This window comes from Coregonus clupeaformis, chromosome 6 (assembly GCF_020615455.1).
Source record: "Coregonus clupeaformis isolate EN_2021a chromosome 6, ASM2061545v1, whole genome shotgun sequence".
NCBI lineage: Eukaryota > Metazoa > Chordata > Actinopteri > Salmoniformes > Salmonidae > Coregonus > Coregonus clupeaformis.
Window position 1 is genome coordinate 26,916,112 of NC_059197.1, and position 22,683 is coordinate 26,938,794.

Genomic DNA, 22,683 nt, shown 5'->3' on the forward strand with positions numbered 1-22,683 from the left:
GGTAAAGGTTGTAGCTTACCCGCTGGGAGGTGCCTAGGTGCCTTACTCTGGTTGCACAATGAGCAGGAGGAAACATACACCCTCACGTCCTTAGCCAAGGAAGGCCACCAGTACTTCTCGGTCAGGCAGCGCATTGTACGACCGATACCTGGATGACCAGAGGAGGGTGCCGTGTGTGCCCAGTAGATCATACGATCACGGATAAGCGCAGGCACGTACTGCAGCCCAGCTGGAGACTTCATTGGAGATGGATCTGTGCGTAATGCCTGCACTATATATGCGTCCATCGCCCATACTACCGGCGCCACTATGCATGAGGCCGGGAGTATGGGGGTGTTGTCTCTGGGCCTCTCCTCTGTGTCATACAGCCGAGACAGTGCGTCTGCCTTCACGTTCTTCGTACCCGGAATCTATGAGAGTGTGAAATCAAACCCGAGTGCTGGGATAAGACAGCGCCTATCCCTACCTCGGACGCATCCACCTCCACTACGAACGGTAGTGATGAATCGGGGTGAGCCAGTACCGGGGCTGAGGTGAACAGACCACGCAATCTACTGAAGGCCAAATCAGCCTCAGCAGACCAGCGGAGCCGGGACGGCCCACCCTTCAACAAGGAGTTAATGGGAGCTGCAACCTTGACAAAGCCCCGAATAAACCTCTGATAGTAGTTGGCAAAGCCAAGGAAGCGCTACACCTCCTTCACCGTGGTTGGAGTCGGCCAATTACACACGGCTGAAATGCGATCTCCCTCCATCTCCACACCTGTGGTAGTAATGCGGTATCCGAGGAAGGAGATTGACTGCTGGAAAAACTCACACTTCTCTGCCTTGACATGAAGATCATTCTCCAGCAGTCGGACCAGTACCTTGCGAACCAGGGACACATGCTCGGCGCGCGTAGCGGAATACACCAGGATGTGTATTCCGATGTAGACCACCACACCGTGACCAAGCATGTCCCAAAACAACTTGTTCACAAAGGACTGGAAAACGGATGGAGCATTCATCAAACCGTAGGGCATCACCAGGTATTCATAATGCCCTGAGGTTGTGCTGAATGCTGTTTTCCACTCATCCCCTTCCCGAATAAGCACCAGGTTGTAGGCACTCCTGAGGTCTAATTTCGTGAAAAAACGGGCCCCATGCATTGACTCAATCACTGAAGGAATGAGGGGAAGAGGATAACTAAATCGTACCGTCACCTTATTCAGTGGTCGATAATCAATGCACGGGCATAAACCGCCATCTTTCTTTTTCGCAAAGAAGAAACTCGAGGAAGCAGGTGAAGTGGAGGGACGTTTATACCCCTGGCGCAGGGACTCGGTGACGTATGTTTCCATAGCCTCCGTTTCAGCCTGCGACAGGGGATACACATGATTCCTGGGAGGTACAACATCTACCCGAAGGTTTATCGTGCAATCCCCCTCCTGATGAGGTGGTAATTTAGTAAATTCCGTCTTGAAAAACGCGAGCGCCAGATCATGGTATTCGGGGGGAATGCACACAGTGGGGGTACCGTCTGGACTTTCCACCATGGTCGCACCAACGGAAACACCTAGACACCTACCCGGACACTCACCACTCCGTAAGAACCCTCTGCGGCCATGAAAAATTGGGGTTGTGAAGGTGATATGCTCAACATGCGTCTCCTGTGTAATCATGGTGACTGGTACAGTAACCTCCTTAACCAACCCGGACCCTAATGGTCGACTATCAAGCGCTCTGATGGGGAGTGGAATGGATAGGGGAACCAATGAAATGCCTTGATGGCGTGCAAATGCCCTGTCCATAAAGTTCCCAGCTGCGCCTGAATCGACTAGCGCCTTACACTGGGAAACTACCAGGTGATCGGGAAAGGAGATAGATAACGTACAGTGCGCCGCAAAGGGCCCTGAACAAGTTTGGGTGTTCGTTACCTGGGGTGATGCGTGAGTACCCTGCCTACCGCCTCCAGACCCAAAGGAGCGTTTACTGCGACGTGAGGTGGATTGTCCCGTCGTGCCACCAGAGTGGCACTGTCGCTGTCCTCCTGCGCTCTCTCGACCGGCGGCTCCCCCCTGCTCCATCTGCTCGGGGTCAGAGACATCCGGAGTGGGAACGGGCAGAACCCTACCAGGACGTCCTCTGGCTGCTAGCAGATTGTCCAGCCGGATGGCCATGTCCACCAGTTGGGAGAACGATAGCATGGCATCACGGCAGGATAGCTCCCGTCGGACATCCTCCCTTAGGTGGCACTGTAAATGGTCGATCATGGCCCGCTCGTTCCACCAGGACCCCGCTACCAGCGTCCGGAACTCCAGCGCGTAGTCCTGTGTGGTCCTTGTCCCCGCCTCAGGCGGGTGATCGAAAACGGTCCGAAAGAGGCGAGCAAACTCCCTGTAGTCCTCCAACGCGGCAGCTCCCTCATTCCACACCGCGTTGGCCCACTCCAGGGCTCTCCCACAAAGGCAGGAAACGAGGATGGATACCTTCTCCCACTCCAGTGGCGCCGGCCTGATGCTGGAGAAATACATCTCTAGTTGGAGCAGAAATCCCTTACATCGCACTGCCATCCCATCAAACGCCGGTGGCCAGGATATCTGGATCCCTCCAGGGGCTGGGGTGTAGGTGACTGGATCCGGTTGACCAGCTGGTCTCGATAGAGCGGGTCCTCTCTTCTCCAGGCGTTGTACTATCTGAAGAACCCAATCCATCGCATCCCCTAAGCTGGCCAGCATCGAGGAATGCTCCTGGACCGTTGCCACAACTCCAGGCATGCGGTCTTCTCCTGCTGACTCCATATCAGATCAGGTGAGTGATTCTGTGACGCGGTGTGAATGAAGGAGTCAGGCACAGGAGGTAAAACACCGAAGTCCAGAGTTTATTCCGTTTATATAAATAAAACGAACCCAGCGTCAAAACAAAACTATCACAAGGGAAATATTCCACCTTGGCAATAACAAATGGAAGAGTAGCTCAACCGAGCTACTCGCTCTCACGAATACAATCACTCACAAAGACAAGGGGAACAGAGGGAGCACTTATACACATACTAATTAGGGGAATGAGCACCAGGTGTGTGTGATTGACAAGACAAGACATGACAAGTGGAGTGATGAGAATAAGATCGGCAGTAGCTAGTAAGCCGGTGACGACGAACGCCAAAACCTGTCCGAACAAGGAGGGGAGGCAGCCTCGGCGGAAGTCGTGACAGGTGCGTGCATTTGCATTCACCCCCTTTGCTATGAAGCCCCTAAATAAGATCTGGTGCAACCAATTACCTTCAGAAGTCACATAATTAGTTAAATAAAGTCCACCTGTGTGCAATCTAAGTGTCACATGATCTGTCACATGATCTCAGTATTTATACACCTGTTCTGAAAGGCCCCAGAGTCTGCAACACCACTAAGCAAGTGGCACCACCAAGCAAGCGGCACCATGAAGACCAAGGTGCTCTCCAAACAGGTCAGGGACAAAGTTGTGGAGAAGTACAGATCAGGGTTGGGTTGTAAAAAAATATCAGAAACTTTGAGTATCTCACGGAGCACCATTAAATCCATTATTAGAAAATTGAAAGAATATGGCACCACAACAAACCTGCCAAGAGAGGGCCGCCCACCAAAACTCACGGACCAGGCAAGGAGGGCATTAATCAGAGAGGCAACAAAGAGACCAAAGATAACCCTGAAGGAGCTGCAAAGCTGCACAGTGGAGATTGGAGTATCTGTCCATAGGACCACTCTAAGCCATACACTACACAGAGCTGGGCTTTACGGAAGAGTGGCCAGAAAAAAGCCATTGCTTAAAGAAAAAAAGGCATGTGGGAGACTCCCCAGACATATGGAAGAAGGTACTCTGGTCAGATGAGACACAAATTGAGCTTTTCAGCCATCAAGGAAAAAGCTATGTCTGGCGCAAACCCAACACCTCTCATCACCCCGAGAACACCATCCCCACAGTGAAACATGGTGGTGGCAGCATCATGCTGTGGGGATGTTTTTCATCGGCAGGGACTGGGAAACTGGTCAGAATTGAAGGAATGATGGATGGCGCTAAATACAGGGACATTCTTGAGGGAAACCTGTTTCAGTCTTCCAGAGATTTGAGACTGGGACGGAGGTTCACCTTCCAGCAAGACAATGACCCTAAGCGTACTGCTAAAGCAACACTTGAGTGGTTTAACGGGAAACATTTAAATGTCTTGGAATGGCCTAGTCAAAGCCCAGACCTCAATCCAGGGTGAATAGTTACGCACGCTCAAGTTTTCCGTTTTTTTGTCTTATTTCTTGTTTGTCTCACCCCAAAAAATATTTTGCATCTTCAAAGAGGTAGGTATGTTATGTAAATCAAATTATACAAACCCCCCAAAAATCTATTTTAATTCCAGGTTGTAAGGCAACAAAAAAGGAAAAATGCCAAGGGGGGTGAATACTTTCGAAAGCCACTGTAACAACAGGTCTGGCCTATGTTAAAAGTGTTTAAAAAAAGTTTAAAGCATGTGTTAGGTGTTAAGCCTGTGTTAAATGATGCTTAAAATGATTAAAAGACAAAAAAACGATTGTGATTGTGTTGAATTGTGTTTGGGAAATAGAGATAGACATGAACCAGGTTTCCATTCAACCTTTTTGCGCGCGTAAAGTATGTTGGATAAAAAATGTCATGACAGGCCTGATGGAAACAGAACATTTGTCTGTAAAAATGTCCAATTGTCGACAAAAAAAATACGCTAGACAAGGTGGGACCTTTTTGTGTCAGTAAAATAAATTATGCGAGAAATGGTGGTGGAAACGCTTTTATGCGCAAATATTGATATAATAACCATCATATCTAAGTAAACTTGGAATCACGCGATGAAATGTTGTGTGGTCCTCCCACTACAACTCGCCGGGAGAACATGCAGTTTATTAGGCTTCAGATTAAATAAATATTGAGGGTTTTATTCTGGTGACATGATGATCGATGCTTGGCTGTCATTTGACAAATAAAAAGAACCTCGCTCTTTTGTCCATAACAATTTCATCATATAGTCAATTTGATGGAAATATCTCCGGTGGGAAAATACGCATATTGTTTTTATGCAGATTATAGAAAATATTTGCATGAAAATCTGTCGCCAATCGGATGGAAACCTAGCTATGGTTTTAAAAAGGTAGTGGTAATATTTCATTCAATACAGAAATTTGTAGGCAGCTTAACTTACCCCTTGTGCCAAGAGACCAATTCTTTGGGACAAGCTATATTTTCAATACTGTAATGTTTACATGAATTCTGATTATTTCCAGGGATACACAACATCCTGAAATATATGTCGATATCTTTGTTAGAAAGAATACTATCTTTCCCTTGACGGAGTGATGCCGAATGTAAAACATTTATCAATTATACACCACTCTCCCCTACTCTGTAATGCAGTTTAATGAGGTACAGGTTCCTAATCTAGACCACTAATGTATGTTTGATATAGGTGGGTTGGTTGTTTAGCAACAAAACTGACACGTACGCAACTATGGGGCAAAACAGACGGGCTGGCTTAGATTGTTGACAAGTTAACTATATTTTGCCTCCAAATGCTTATTGAAAACATAAATACATTTGCACAATGAGCACTTGTTGTTTCTCAAATACATAATTACAGTTGCTGGTTAGCTTGCTAGCGAATTTTTGCCATATTAGCATAGACATGACATGAGTCAAAACACCTCAAAACAAGCCATGGTATCAATAATAAGATACTACGAGCTGAAACGAGCCACCGACTATTCTCCACATGGCAGCTTCTTGTCATTGTTGCTAACTATCTGACCGTTCAGAATCATAATATCACACAGCCTTCTGCCTCAATGATGCGCGCGCATTATTTTTGCAACGTTGTCAGTCAACCCATCTATAAGGCAACAGCCTCACTGTGCAGTGCTCTTACCCAACTTCCACAAGATCCCATATCCATGTCTCAGGGAAGAACGTACGGACCGTCTCTATGGGTGGCGGAGGTGGAGCGGCACCATGTCCGCCTCTGAGTAATCCAACTTGAGCCACTGGAAATCCCTGACCTGATGCACCCGTTTCAAGGCTGTCCATTTCTACAATGTGGGAGTAGTGTCTGGTGGGTATTCTTAAAACAAAACAGTCATTATTCTCGTGTTAGAATCAGCCTGGTCAAACCAGACCGAATGCTGCGCTCACTGGTGATGCATGCACCGTTCAGACTGGTTTAACCAGGCTATGTTAGAATAACAAAAACCATACATTTCCCAAGATTCAACAAAGACTTCTGGCAATGACGAGAGTAAGCGGTGTTAAGGAGGACATCTCACCATAGGATCGATGGTACTGGTTCCCCTTGTAACTTAGGCAGGAAGGTACTCTTAGAACCAGATTAGTTGCCAGCTTCAGTCCCAGTTTCTAGAAATGTAAGAATCACAAACAAGAGAGCTCAATATTAATGAATGTCTCAGTTTTATTTTTCTATTCTATGTTTTTTTTTTCCTCAAACAGGCTTTTTTAGCAATGTATAATTTAAGAAGATGAATGCATGGTAACAGTTTGGTAAATGATTCTTACGAGAGAGAGGAAAAGAGGCTTCAAGTTAAGAGAAAACAAGGCAGAAGGTACCTGAAAAACTTCATAAGGTTCCTTTTTCTCCTCAGTTAGTCCATCTGGGTATGGCATTACATATCTCCTTGGTCTTACATGTAAACATGCTACTGGATCTTCAAGCTCGTAGGGAATGTATGTTGTCTCCTTGACTGGTAACAAATCAAATATCTGGAATGGGATAATAAGGAGACGTGAAATGACCTTGTTCATTGGGCACCAAACAGAAGGCAGTGACTACTTAGACTTGTCTAATTTCATTTTCCATTGCTAAACGTTTTTAAAATGCTTTCCGTGCCCTGATGAACACAACCCAGAATATGAACTTATTAAAGTCACACTATGCAGATATCACTCCTCCATTTCCTGGTTGCTAAAACTCAAATAGTTCACCTTATTTCAGTTTATATGACAAAATAGCCTAGTATAGTGTAGAGAATCATTGTACCATCTAAACTGCTGTGAAATATATTTTCCATAACCATAAATATTGTTGTTTCAGCTGTTTGAAGATGGTGTACAAACCCAAAAGTAAAAGATGCAAAAACAAAACTTAAGAACGGGGACCATAGAAATAGCACACATAGAACAGATACACTGCTTCTTAGACTTGCTTTCAAGTAGATCTATTACTCACATTTCTATGTGAATTTGGTTGAATTCAGGTCGCCCAAAAAGTTACATATTGCCCCTTTAAGTACCAATAGGGATATGCTTTCCAGTTGATGAAAGCACACCCATTGGCCCACTGTGAACAGACCCACTCCAAGTCTGCTGTAGTCACATCTTATTCCCCTGAAGCTGGTTGTATTCCCAGCACCACAAAAGCTGTTTATATGGTGGTATGACCGTTGACATTCACTTCAGTGAGCTCTGTTACCTTGTGAGCATCCAGCCTCTTCCCTGGCTCCATGATGTGAACACTCTTGTCCACAGTGCTGAGGCCACAGAGGGAGCCGGGCTGGGCCGAGAGCTGCAGGGTGTTCTCCTCCCCTGGGACCGCTTTTGAGGGTGAGAACTCCACCAACACCTGGCACACATGACATACACAAGTGTACATGATACACCTTTAGTTTACACAATATCTTTGTGATGAGGGTATGACACACACAGACACATGCACACTGTAAAAACGGACAGCTCATCTCCTTTCCAAGACCCCAACTTTCTTTTGGTTTTCTTATTGAAATAAGGTCACGCCAATCATCATAATTGTATCAGCCAATCAGCAGCCTTTCCCCCGGGACTTAGCATAATACCTGACCAGCCAGGGCCTCAGACAGTCTGTAGTTTCCATTCTGATGACAACCAATTTTTCTCTTCTCTTATTCTACCTCCTTAGAACAAATTGCTTTTCTTTCTGATGTTTTATTGAAGGTGCAGCTAAATGTAAGTCCCAAAATCCTGATGTCTTGTTGTTTGGAGCTAAACAGTGTCTGTTGTAAATATGTACCATTTGTGTTAAACTTGGTAGCTAGCTAGCTCGCTTACTCCCGCTAGTTTTAGCATTAGCATTGTCATCCAGAATGCATTACTATTTAGCATGCATATTAGCGATTAGCATTTGTTAGCATTTGTCTGTGGTGCTAGGCTATTTTCGGTTGTAGATCGCCCATGCTTATTATGTTTTATAATGTGTAGATATTTCTACATTGCTCTGTTGTTTGTTTGTGCATCTAGCATGTGTTTGGGTCCACATAGCCTGTTTAGTTTGTAGGCATATTTTTCCCATACTGTGCTATAGCCTAAGTTCTCCTCTTTTCTTTGCAGAACCACAATTAGTATCAGAGAGGGTGGTGTTGTATTTGTGTGTGTGGATCTTCCTTAAACCATTGAACTGGAACTACTGCATCCTCGTGTTCTGAACGGACACCCTGTGGTGGTTGCTACCGGCCTAAAATCCAGCACATACGTTTTTTATCCCTTTTTATTGGTCCTTCGAATTCATAAACAACCCATATTTTTCATGGTCCTTACGAGCAGGATGCAGTAACTGCCAGAGCCCAAGGATGCCAGTCACCAGAGAAGATCCTCCACAAGTTGTGGTTCGTCCCACCGTCAGACTCGCCCCCCACATCGTCTGGTCGACTATGAGGTATGCTACGAGTCAAGGCAGATGATCACCACACACACAACAACACATCACTCCAACGAGGGACCACGAGCAGAGGGCGCTGTGAGTGGAATTAATTACTCTCACAACAAGACCAGCAGCAGCTACCTTCCTGTACAAGATGAGAGAGAAACCCGTTCTTCTTCCAGAACAGTCATAACATGCCTGAAGCTGATAGGAGTGGAAACTGAGAAGTTGACAAGGGAGATAATGGAGCTATCGGAAGAGCTAAATTAATCAGCTTCAATGGGTCCCCAACAGTTCAAGTCACTACCCAGGCTGACCCGCAACAGTGAGAATGGAGCCTCACCTTCATCGGTTGCCAACTCACCGGCCCCCCATAGCAGGCGCACCTTGACTAGAGATTGTCATCATCAAAGTCAGCCTAAGCGGGCACAGCTGGTGACAACCAGAGATGATAAACTGCAGGCACAAAGGCAGCGGGATAAGATAGAGCAGCTCATTGAAAACCTTGGGATCAGAGGGCTCTCTTTCTCAGACCAGTCATCCTCATCCTCATCATCTACTCAGTCAACCCCTCGCCGTCGTGAGCCATCGCACCAGTGAGACCGATCGTCTTCTCATTGCAGGACTCGTAGCCCTACTGCGCCACCTAGAGGGCTGACTTCACATGATCGCCAACGTCAGCCCTCACCTAACCGCTGCGGTCAGCCTACACTTGATCGGCAACATCAGCCCCCACCTAAACACTGCGGTCAGCCTACACCTGATCGCCGTCATCAGCCCACACCTGACCGTCACCGCCGCGACTACTCACCTAATCGTTATGGTCAGCCTACACCTGATCGCCGTCATCAGCTCACACCTGACTGTCGCCGCCGCGACTACTCACCTGACCGTCGTGACTACTCACCTGACCACTGCAGTCAGCCTACACCTTATTGCCGTCGTGAGCCCACACCTGACTGTCACCGCCGCGACTACTCACCTGACCGTTGCCGCCGTGACTACTTACTTGACCGTTGTCGTCAGCCCTCACATGACCATCGCTGCTGCGACTACTCGCCTGACCGTCGCCGCCGGGCCTACTCACCTGATTGTCGTTGGCACTCACCTGTCCGCTACCGCACACCTTCTCCACCCAGCTGAGAGTGCACCTACCATGGACTAACTCCTACCATCCCCAACTTCATCAATGAATACCCACAAGAGTTTGCAAGACTGAAGTTGGCCCTCGACAATGTGCTGCCTGTAGATGCAACAGAGTGCTTCAAGTTTCAGATATTGTTGGACCACCTGAAGTTGGAAGAGGCTTTGCTAATTGCCAACTCCTACAGCAACAGCAGGTACACATACAGTGACACCATGGAGTCCCTCACAGAACTGTATGGCCAGCCCCACCTGTTTGCCCTCCAATGCATCACAGGGTTAATGGATGGCCCCAACATCAAGAGTGGTGACACCAAGGCATTCCGAAGATTCGCTCTGAGGATGCGTGCCTTGGTTGGCATGTTGGATCAGCTAGGGAGTAATGGACAGACAGAACTTAGGTGTGGCTCACATGTCTCTCGCCTCTTAGCTAAGTTACCACACAACCTAAGAGTCAACTTCAAGAGATGTGTGAACCCCATCAAGACACCCATTCCAACCCTCCTTCACCTGGCAGAGTGGCTTGAGTACGACGTGAGAGTACAAGTAGATGGGACACAGTTCAGTAGCGACCAAAGCAGGGACCACCCTAGCTCATACCGAGATCAACATGAAGACAAATCCTTCCCTAAGACCATCACCATCCTCCACGGGGGTGAGCAGAGAAATGACAAAGCCAAAGTCTCTGCACAGAACCAATCTCCGGAGGAAAAGTCACGGGAGAAGCCAAATAAGTATTGTCGTTCTGCAACACCATGCAGCATTACATGAATCAATGCACCAACTTTCAGCTCCTTTCCAAAGAACAGAAAGAATCCTGGATCAAGACAAATGAAAGATGTGGGAAGTGTGGACGCGAACACCAAGCAGCTCAGTGTATTCTCAAGGCTAAGTGCAAGAAGTGCGAGAAGAAGCATCTTGAGATTCTCCACGAGGTCAACACTAGTCGGACTGCTACAAAGAACGCTAGCACGAACACTATGAAGACCACCAGCACAAAGGCGCCAACAGAGGCCTGGTGAGCTCCACTGCAGAGACCCTCTACGTTGATCGACCTTCCGGCAGCAGTAAGGTGTTGCTGAAGATGAGTTGAGTCATCTTGCAGAGCGGCAACAAGTCACTTGACACGTACGCCCTGTTGGACGATGGGTCGGAGCGCACTATACTTCTACACAAAGCAGCAGAGCAGCTAGGCCTCCAAGGCAATCCTGAGGACTTGGCACTTCGTACGGTGTGTAAAGATATTCTAGTCATCCATGGAGCTTCTTTGTCATTCTCTGTGGCCCCTGTTACTCAACCAATCCTTTGACATCCACAGAGCCTTCACAGCTGAATAGTTGGGCCTTGCACCGCATACCTACCCTGTCAAAGCCCTTCAGAAAAGGTATCGGCACCTCAAAGTCCTTCCCCTTCAACCGCTGGATCAGGCGCAGCCGCTACTGCTCATCGGATCAGACATTCCCCATCTAATCACCCCGACAGAGCCAGTGCGTTTGGGTCCCCCTGGCGGACCTGCCGCCATCAAAACTTAGCTCAGATGGACCCTTAAAAGTTCCTTCATACATCCCTCGTCTCTCCATCTGCAGAGATCTTCAGCCATGTAGAGAAGCTCTGGCAGTTGGATACGCTACCATACAGGAGTGAGAAGCTCGTCACATGGTCCAAACAAGATGTAGAAGCCAAGCATCTACTGGAGGAGAAGACAGTCAGGGTCGAAATGGACGGGGTTCAAAGGTACGCCACTCCCCTTTTGTGGAAGAAGAACCTTCGTCCCTTGGAAGCTAAACCATGATGATTACCCTGAGGTCTATGAGTGGCAGGTACTTCCCTTTGGGACGACATGTAGCCCCTGCTGCACCACGGTTGCCCTTCGGAAGCTTGCGTTTAACCACAGTGAGCCCAAAGAAGATGTGCGCTTCTCTGTAGAATGCTGTTTCTATGTAGACAACTGTCTACAAAGTCTCCCCTCTGCAGATGAAGCCAAGAAACTGGTGGACAAGTTGAAGCACCTTCTTGCCAAGAGCGCACCCTTGGATTACGATGGCAATGTCTGTCTGACACTCTTGGCTACAAGCACAGTCACATGGAGAAAGTTGAACCCACCATGCGCAACATATATCGGATCCTTGCCAGCCAGTACGATCCACTTGGCTTCATCGTTCCATACACCACACGGCCAAGGTTGTGGTCCAGAGGCTCTGAGACAAGAAAAGAGTGTGGGATGCCCCAGACCTACCTGAAGATATTCTCCAAGCGTGGCTTATTTGGGAGAACGAACTTCCACAGCTGTCTCAGGTCACACTACCAAGGTGTTATGTCAGCACCGACATGGATCTCCCAACCAGCACAAGAAGTGTTCACGTCTGTTCACTGGGCTGGCGACGCACACCGTAGGCTTGGTGCGTGGAGCAGGGACAGGCCGGACTGGGCTGGCGACGCACACCGTAGGCTTGGTGCGTGGAGCAGGGACAGGCCGGACTGGGCTGGCGACGCACACCGTAGGCTTGGTGCGTGGAGCAGGGACAGGCCGAACCGGGCTGTGGAGACGGATAGGAGGCCTGGAGTGAAGAGTGGCCACCACCCGTCCTGGCTGAATGCCTACCCTCACACACTCTGTGTGAGGCATCCGCACAGGACGTACAGGGCGGTGTACCCCTGGCCTGGTGGACTTCTGGATCCGCCCCCTTTTCTCCTCCGTCAGCCCCGTCGTCCATGCCGTGTGCCCCCCCCTAAAAAATTTCTGGGGTTGCCTCACGACCGTCCGACGACGACCCTGATCACGCCGTAGCTCCTCTCTACGGCGCGCCTCCACCGTCTCTTCTCCCGGCGCTTCCTCCCATGTCCAGCCCAAGAGCTGCCCCTGGACACGCTGCTTGGTCGTTGCATGGTGGGTTTTTCTGTCACGATCGAGGTAAGGAGTAGACCAAGGCGCAGCGTGATGAACAAACATGACTTTAATTAGTTAAAGCGTCAAAATACAAAACAAAACACGACTCGTGACGTCCACGGTATCAATGACCGAACACGGAACAAAAACCCACAACCACAAAGGGAAAACATACAGTTTAAATATGGCTCCCAATCAGAGACAACCAGCCAACAGCTGACACTCGTTGCCTCTGATTGGGAGTCACTCAGGCAAACATAGAATACAACAAACTAGAATGAACACCAACATAGAAATACACACATAGAAATCAACACACCCTGGCTCAACATAATGAGTCCCAGAGCCAGGGTGTGACAGACCACCCATACGTAAAAATGTATGCGCACATGACTGTAAGTCGCTTTGGGTAAAAGCGTCTGCTAAATGGCATATAATTATTATTATTATAAACCCTTGAACTGGAACTACTGCTTCCTTGTGTTCTGAAAGGACACCCTGTGGTGGTTTCTACCGGCCTAAAATCCAGCACCCAAGTTTTTTATTGGTCCTTCGAATTCATAAACAACCCATATTTTTCACATACATATACACACACCTTGTGCCTGAAGCATTTCTCAGTGGGGAAGTTCATGCTGTGGGCGATTACAGTCTCGCTGGGAAGCATACTGTACACCAGGACCTGTATCACTGGCGCCATCTCTGGAACCACTGCCAACTTCAAGGTGACTTCACCCTCAGTTACTGCAACGCAAGAGCATGTCACACTGAGTACCTTTACATGCACAGTAATAATTAGATAGTAAACTGATTATGGCAGTAAACAGATGATGCAATAGTCACCTTACTCTATCTTAATCGGTGTAAAGTCAAAATCTAAGAAAGCATACGCCGATTAAAACACCAGGGGCATGTAAACGTTGGGTATGCACAAAATATGCCCCTAAACATTCATAACATGCGCCAGTTTTCCCTCAAAAGTTGGTACTTATAAAAACGGAACTTGAAGTGAGAATGTGCTTATCCTCCTGCAAACTTCAGACCATGCATGGTTGAAGGATTGCATTGCAAGATGGCAAAAGTAGCCTTGTGCAGGAATATATGACACTCTTATTCATAACAAAAAACGGGTAGCTAAATATAATAATAATAATAATATAATCCGTTTCCCTTAGTGAGCAAAAATCGATTTATTTTATCTTCGCATTCTAAAATAATATGAAATAAATACCTATTTCTAATTATTCATTTCATTACCATAATCATTGCAGAATAAATCCTCACCTTTTCTGACTGTGATGGTTTCATAGGCTACTTGCGAAATAGCCCATAGGCCTACAACAAGTTAGGATAGGCTACCATTCGTCCCATCTCTCATTTCATTGGACCCACTTCACAATAAATAGATACGCTATTTCAAGTATTTTTTCTCTATGTGATCCGAAGCACAGTTCATTGGGCCCACTTCACAATAAATAGATACGCTTTTTCAATTATTTTGCTCTATGTGATCCGAAAACTGATCGCAGACGATTCACCTTTTTCATTTACTTTTGTAGGCGTCTGAATACTGTAATGTCGAATTTCTTGAGTAGACAATATTTTATTTGTAAACATAATACATAAATGATATAATGCAGAATAAATTCCTCACCTTTTCTGGCCATGATGAGTTCATATTCCCGAAGTAGCCATAAAACAAATTACCATGCGCATCTCTCATTTAATTGTGCCTATTAAATAGGCTATTATACTGTCATTTCACATTTTTACTCTAGGCATTGGACAAGGAGCGCGGTTTTAACATACAGTAGAATTTAACAGGTGAACAGCAGTTGACTACCACTGTCAGTAGGCCTACTATAGTTTTCATTTTAGACACTGTTTCAGAATTCGTGGGCAGTGCAGCATATTTATGTTCAGGAAAATATGTATGCAAAACATTATTACATTCAAATGATCTGTTTACAGGTCCACAACCATTTGCAATTGTTTTTTTCTTTCTGAAACGGTCAGATAGTGACATTTGCGGTAGGCTGCAAAATAAAATATATAAAAAATATTTGTGTGTATGTACAGTCTTTTCAAAAATGGTGCACGCTGATATTTAGAGTTAAATTTACGCAACGGTTATGAATGAGGCCCCTGGTTTTCTGTACAATCTTTCAAATGATTAGGACATGTACACAACTTAATCGGTGATCCAGACATGTAAACACCTTAATAGGTGTTCCAGCAGTGTATTTGATCTGCTCATTTGCTAGCACCAGCCGAGCGATATGCCCTCTTTAGCGCAAGGGAAGTGAGTTTGAATGTACATTAATGTGTCTTAGAAGTAGTTTTCACTACAAACTTTATATATTGAACTCAGAATCAAATATGCTTCCCAAAAATAGCATGGTCGCTGAGGTAAAATGTTTATTTTGATTGACGATTTCTGCATTTATCAGAGTGCATCAGTAGCCTGATTTCAGACATCCATGTGAACAGGATTATTAAGGAAAGCGTTCTTCTTGCAAAACATAAACGTTTTAATCGAAGTATTATATTTATCTGCCTATCCACAATAATCGCTTTATTGTGTGCATGTAACCATACTCACTGTCATTGTCATCAAGCACCTTCCAGTACGTTCATAATTACTTAATAAAACTTCCTCACCAGGACTCCCCTGCTGCACGGTAACCTTCATGTGTCCATGCTGAACTATTGCCCCTCTGGATAAGGCCTGGAGGAGGGAAAAACAGTTATCCCATCAAGTCAGCAAGAAGGAGATGATGAGGAGTATTGGTGTTGTATAGGGACATCCTTCTTTGAAGGTGAGAGGCTGGGACTAGGTCTGAAATAACCCTGGTCAAAATAGTGCACTAGAGAATAGGGTTCCATTTCAGACACACCCTGGGTTTGCAGGTTGTCACAACTTGTTCCTGGTTCTACTCACCAGGTAGATGACATCCACAGAGCCCTTTGGGACGGTCTCCCCTACGATGGCGTACTGGATGGTGATTGACACTTCCTCCCCACATGCCAGTGGTTTCTCCATCTTCTGAATAGCCAGAGAGCTGGACGTTTTACTGTAAGGGGCAGTGGGCTGGATCAGTGAGAGAATGTGTTGCCCTCTGTTGAAATAGGGGACCCTGTATCTAGTGTTCTCCCCTTGTGGTGTGTTGCTTACCTGGAAAGCAAAAGAGGGAAGAGAGAGTATAACTGAAGGCTCAATCCCAAATCAACCCTTAGAGCTCCGCCTTGCCCTCTGATAGGCTAAGTGGAAGTTCACCATATTGCTTATTATACCAATGGAATCTTCTCAGATCTCCACAAGAACGTGGTAGGCCCTAGGGTGTAGGGTCAAGGGGGTGATTTGGGAGCATGAAGAGTCTTCAGAGTCTCAGAGTCTTTCAAAACCTAGAAGGAATCATACTTACTATGAGGTTAATATTCTCTTTGGGCATACTGGTTGTGTTGAGGGAGAAACTGGCAATACCATGACTGTCCGTGGTTAGGTTCTGGAGACGATGTGAGGACCAGTCTTTCTTCTCCAACAGGTAGACTAACATGTCAGAGATAGGTGTGTTGTTGAAGTGAACAACGTTTATCTGATGAAAAAGGGGGGAAAGTTCTATGAAGTGATGCTACATACGTCACTGTTACCTACCATTGGTAGTTAGGTAAACAGTAATGTCAAAGAGCAAATGGCATCCACAATTCAACAAAGTTCAAGAAACAATAACACTCGATTTGGACTTACCTTGCCCTCAATAATTGATCCATGTTCATAGATTTTGGGTGTGTCGACAAATGTGAGTTTTCCAATCAGATAGGAGAGTGCTATGTGTTTTTCCTCTGACTGTGTAATACCTGTCAAAGAAAAACAAATGATAATAGCATGGTTTATTTCACAACCACACGTGCCACCATGATGCACAATGGCAGTTCACAATGCAGAAGCTGAATTGCAGTGCAGCTTACATAAGATTTAAAAACATTATTAAAAACAGAAAACATTAAATGATGTCATCACTTTTCCCAACTCCAAATTCTTGTGATGAATGACTTGCCTGTCCCCTCCTCCTCTACTTTTGCGTTGAAACTAAGCCTGTCTATGAGCATTTTCTGGCCAGCATTCTTTGTGAAAATTGACATGTTGAAGACATGAGAAGCATAGCCAGTTTGATCCATCTGGGAAAAGCAAGCAAAAGCCCACACATTAAGAACTGATTTAAATGAATTTAACCACATCACATTAAAATGTAATATGATGTGAAAACAATTATACTGATGATAGTTTCTTCAGGAAAGCATACAGACCTTTATTGACTCTTTGTGGCATGGGGGTGTATAATCAGGAACTCCTTGTGGATTTTTCTCATCAATTATTATTGGGATGAATACATTGTACCCTAAAGGTCGGCACAACTCTACCTCTGCTTTACCAGGTACAGGCTGTCCATATGTGTATCTGATTTTATTTTCATAATAAAACACATTAAAAACATAAAACATCATACATTTCCTACTTAGAGAGACATAGTATATTATAAACCTCATGTGAGACATTACAAATACAACAACTTATAATGCATCATACCTGCAGGCATTCTTTAAGTCAAGTGTGTTCAACATTGTCAATGCATCTGGACCTGTATTCATAAAGCCTCTTAGTGTATGAGTGCTGATCTAAGGTCAGTGTGATCTTTTGGTCACATGGACAGGGGAGATGTGATCCTAGGTCAGCAATCCTACTCTGAGATGCTTTATGACTACAGGCCCAACTGTTCATGTAAATGCCACTGTCCCAAACTTTTGAATTCTCAGGCTACTCATAGAAGCAATTTATGACATTGAGCAGTAGTAGCATTGTAGGTCTTCAATTAGTATTTGTCATTAGCTCAGACCTGGGTTCAAATACATGCATATTTAAGTATTTGTTTCCAAATACACTATTTCAAATAACCCTAGGACCAAACAGACCTGGGTTCAAATGTATGGAGTATTAAAATAGTTGTATTTTAAATGTATTTAAGTATTTCCAAATACATTCCAATACTGAATTACTTGTATTTTCTAAGAAAAAATATCTGTCACGGTTTCGGCCGAGGCTGCCTCTCTTCCTTGTTCGGGCAGGCGTCGGCGTTCGTTGTCTCCGGAATACTAGCTGCCACCGTTGCATGTTTCTATGTTCGTTTGCTTTTGTCTGTTTGTTGTGACACCTGTTCTCGTTTAGTGTAATTAGTGTCCTATAAGTTTCTCGTTGTGTTTGTCTAGTGTTGTGTGTGATTGATTTTCTGTCGTGTGTTGTGCTTGTATATTATATTACTTATTCGCTCGGTTGAGCTTTACTCCACTGTGTTGGAGCGTTTTACGCACATGGTTTGTGCGCCTTTTGTTTTGTCGCCTTCGTGCGTAGTTTCGCCTTCGGGCCAGTTTGTTCGATTTTTCCCTTGTTGGGAATTGCACTAAAGTCTTTTGGACTATACTTCGGTGTCCTGCGCTTGATTCCACCACTACACCCACCTACAGCATTCCTGACAGAATCACACACCTTCAAGAATGGAATCAGCAGGAGCCGCAGCAGCCCAGGCGACGCTGGAGGAAAAGGTCCGTGAACAGAGTGACCAGATCCTGCAGATGGGGTCCGCACTGCAGGAGGTGATCACCACCATCCGAGGCTGGGGGACTCCTCCACCGCCATCCTCTCTGCCAGCACCATCGGCAAGTCAGCCCATTCCCGCTCCGGAACCCAGAGGAGTTCGACTCTCGCTCCCGAGGGCCTACGATGGGACCGCGGCCGGGTGTCAGGGATTCCTTCTCCAGGTGGAGCTGTACCTGGCCACCGTGCACCCGGCGCCCTCGGGACATGAGAGCGTGTCCGCCCTGATCTCCTGCCTTTCCGGGAAGGCGTTGGAATGGGCCAACGCAGAGTGGAGGAGGATCGACGCGGACACCATCACCTACGACGAGTTCTCCCGCCGCTTCAAGGTGGTGTTTGACCATCCCCCGGAGGGGAAAGCGGCGGGGGAGCGTCTGGTCTTCCTCCGGCAGGGGAGGAGGAGTGCCCAGGAGTTCGCCCTAGAATTCCGTACTCTAGCGGCGGATGCAGGGTGGAATGAGCGGGCTCTCATCGATCACTACAGATGTAGTCTACGCGAGGACGTCCGTCGGGAGCTGGCCTGTAGGGACACCAGCCTCTCGTTCGACCAGTTGGTCGACATGTCCATCAGGCTGGATAACCTGCTAGCTACCCGCGGACGTTCCGAGGGGGTCCGTCCATTTTCACCCTCCAGCGCCTCCGAGCCGTGCCCCATGGAGCTCGGGGCGCTGGCGCTAGAGAGAGGAGGGGTCGGCTTACGAGGGGGTCCATCTCCTGCACCAACTGTGGTCGGGGAGGACACACCGCGGCTAGGGTGCTGGGGATGGCCTCCTAGGGGAGAGGACGACAGGTCCCGCACTGGGGAGTCCTTCCAGGTGAGTAGGCGCCCCACTCACCCAGAGCTCTCTGTTGCACATTTCTGTATACCTGTGCGTTTTCCACAGGTAGCACCTCATTCCCAGCATAAGGCGCTGGTAGATTCAGGCGCGGCTGGGAATTTTGTTGATAAGAAGTTTTGTTTAGCCTTAGGGATTCCCCTTCTCCCTGTTGATGTCCCTTTTCCCGTTCATGCCCTAGATAGCCGTCCGTTGGGTGCGGGCTTGATCAGGGAGGTCACTGCGCCACTTAGGATGTGTGCGCAGGGGGGTCATCAGGAGATGATTCAGCTATTTCTGATCGACTCGCCTGCGTATCCGGTGGTGCTGGGCATGCCCTGGTTGAGTACCCATAACCCATCTATTTCGTGGCAGGAGAGGGCTCTGATGGAGTGGTCTGCCCAGTGTGTGGGTCGATGTTTGGGCGTTTCCGTGAGGGGCTACCTCGGTGGAGAGTCCAAACCAGGTGCCCGCATTGCACGTTCCCCCTGAGTATGGGGATTTGGCTATTGCGTTTAGTAAGTCGAGGGCGACGCAGTTACCGCCCCATAGGCAGGGAGATTGTGCGATAGACCTCCAGGCAGGAGCTGCGCTCCCACGGAGCCATGTGTATCCTCTGTCTCAGGAGGAGAAGAAAGCTATGGAGACTTACATAGACGAATCTCTGAGACAAGGATACATACGGCCTTCCACTTCCCCTGCGTCCTCGAGTTTCTTTTTTGTGAAGAAAAAGGATGGTGGTTTACGCCCGTGCATCGATTACCGTGGTCTCAATCAGATCACGGTGAAGTACAGTTATCCACTCCCGCTGATTGCGACCATGACTGAGTCATTGCATGGGGCGCGTTTCTTCACTAAATTAGATCTCAGGAGCGCGTACAACTTGGTGCGCATCAGGGAGGGCGATGAATGGAAGACAGCCTTTAGTACCACCTCGGGCCATTACGAGTATCTTGTCATGCCATACGGGTTGATGAACGCTCCGTCAGTTTTCCAATCATTCGTGGATGAGATCTTCAGGGACATGCAGGGGCAGGGGTGGTTGTGTACATAGATGACATTCTCGTGTACTCGCCTACCCGAGTCGAGCATGTGGCCCTGGTGCGCAGAGTGTTGCGGAGGCTGGTGGAGCACGACCTGTATGTGAAGGCAGAGAAGTGTCTGTTTTTCCAGGAGTCGGTCTCCTTTTTGGGGTATCAGTTGTCTGCGTCAGGGGTGAAGATGGAGGTAGACCGGGTGTCAGCCGTGCGTAATTGGCAAACACCAACCACTGTGAAGGAGGTGCAGCAGTTTTTGGGGTTTGCGAATTACTACCGGAGGTTTATCCGGGGTTTTGGACAGGTGGCAGCTCCCATCACGTCTCTTTTGAAGGGGGGTCCGGTGCGTCTGCAGTGGTCTGCTGAGGCGGACAGGGCGTTTGGGAGGCTGAAGGACCTGTTTACCTCGGCCCCGGTGCTGGCGCATCCGGATCCCTCTTTGCCATTTCAGGTAGAGGTGGACGCGTCAGAGGCCGGTATAGGAGCCGTGCTTTCACAACGGTCAGGCGCGCCACCTAAACTCCGCCCCTGTGCTTTTTATTCCAAGAAGCTCAGTCCGGGCGGAGCGAAACTATGACGTAGGGGGACAGGGAGCTGTTAGCCGTGGTACAGGCCCTAAAGGTGTGGAGGCACTGGCTTGAGGGGGCTCAACACCCTTTCCTCATTTTGACGGACCACCGTAACCTGGAGTACATCCGGGCAGCGAGGAGGCTGAACCCTCGCCAGGCAAGATGGAATATGTTTTTGACCCGGTTTACATTTAAGATCACGTACATCCCTGGGTCACAGAACGGTAAGGCAGATGCACTGTCTCGGCGATATGACACGGAGGAGAGGTCCGTGGAGCCCACTCCCATACTGCCGGAGTCGTGTCTGGTGGCACCGGTAGTGTGGGAGGTCGATGCTGAGCTCGAGCGGGCGTTACGCACCGACCCTAGTCCACCGCAATGCCCGGAGGGTCGGAAGTACGTTCCGCTCGAGGTTCGGGATCGATTGATCTATTGGGCTCACACGTCACCCTCCTCTGGACACCCTGGTATCGGCCGGACAGTGCACTGTCTTAGTGCCAAGTACTGGTGGCCCACGTTGGCAAGGGATGTGAGGGTTTATGTTTCCTCCTGCTCGGTGTGCGCCCAGTGTAAGGCGCCTAGACATCTGCCTAGGGGTAAGTTACTACCCCTGCCCGTTCCACAACGACCATGGTCCCACCTCTCGGTGGATTTCCTTACTGACCTTCCTCCTTCACAGGGGAATACCACTATACTGGTCGTTGTGGACCGGTTTTCTAAGGCCTGTCGTTTGCTCCCCATGCCGGGCCTTCCTACTGCCCTGCAAACTGCCGAAGCACTATTCACCCATGTGTTCCGGCACTACGGGGTACCCGAGGATATTGTGTCTGATCGAGGTCCCCAATTTACCTCCAGTGTCTGGAGAGCCTTTATGGAGCGGTTGGGGGTCTCGGTGAGCCTCACCTCGGGTTACCACCCGGAGAGTAATGGGCAGGTGGAACGCGTGAACCAGGATGTGGGTAGGTTTCTTAGAACATACTGCCAGGACCGGCCGGAGGAGTGGGCAAGGTACGTTCCCTGGGCCGAGATGGCCCAGAATTCCCTACGCCATTCCTCCACGAACCTAACCCCTTTCCAATGTGTGTTAGGTTACCAGCCGGTTCTGGCACCTTGGCAGCAGAGCCAAATCGAGGCTCCTGCGGTGGATGAGTGGGCGCGGCGCTCGGAGGAGACATGGAACGCTGCACACGTCCACCTGCAGCGGGCCCTCCGTCGTCATAAGGCGAGCGCCGATCTCCACCGCAGTGAGGGACCGGTGTACGCACCTGGTGATCGAGTCTGGCTCTCTACCAGAAACCTGCCCCTCCGCCTGCCCTGTCGGAAACTGGGTCGGCGGTTTGTAGGGCCATTTAAAGTCCTGAGAAGGTTGAACGAGGTGTGTTACAAATTACAACTACCTGTTGAATATAAAAGTATTAACCCCTCGTTCCATGTGTCTCTTCTCAGGCCGGAGGTAGCTGGCCCACTCCAAGAAAGTGAGATCAGGGAGACTCCTCCGCCCCCATTGGACATCGAGGGGCACCGGCGTACTCCGTGAGGTCCATCTTGGATTCGAGACGTCGGATGGGGGTCTCCAATATCTAGTGGAGTGGGAGGGGTACGGTCCGGAGGAACGGTGCTGGGTGCCGAGGAGAGACATTTTGGACCCGGTCTCTCCTGACGGAATTCCATCGTGGGCACCCGACGCACCCTGCTCCGCGTCCTCCTGGTCGTCCCCGAGGCCGGAGTCGGCGCACGTCTGGAGCCGCGCGTCAAGGGGGGGGGTACTGTCACGGTTTCGGCCGAGGCTGCCTCTCTTCCTTGTTCGGGCAGGCGTCGGCGTTCGTTGTCTCCGGAATACTAGCTGCCACCGTTGCATGTTTCTATGTTCGTTTGCTTTTGTCTGTTTGTTGTGACACCTGTTCTCATTTAGTGTAATTAGTGTCCTATA

General features: G+C 48.2%; 1 protein-coding gene across 1 annotated transcript in view; it reads right to left on the reverse strand.

The window, feature by feature from the left end:
* LOC121567572 (alpha-2-macroglobulin-like) overlaps window positions 1–22,683 on the reverse strand; it is a 44,879-nt gene that overhangs the window by 17,792 nt on the left and 4,404 nt on the right. Inside the window, 11 exon segments of the mRNA XM_045219780.1 lie at window positions 5,899–6,058; window positions 6,293–6,380; window positions 6,591–6,743; window positions 7,453–7,602; window positions 13,281–13,426; window positions 15,344–15,410; window positions 15,624–15,857; window positions 16,108–16,278; window positions 16,431–16,540; window positions 16,741–16,861; window positions 16,991–17,141. Coding sequence (XP_045075715.1) covers window positions 5,899–6,058; window positions 6,293–6,380; window positions 6,591–6,743; window positions 7,453–7,602; window positions 13,281–13,426; window positions 15,344–15,410; window positions 15,624–15,857; window positions 16,108–16,278; window positions 16,431–16,540; window positions 16,741–16,861; window positions 16,991–17,141 — 1,551 coding nt within the window.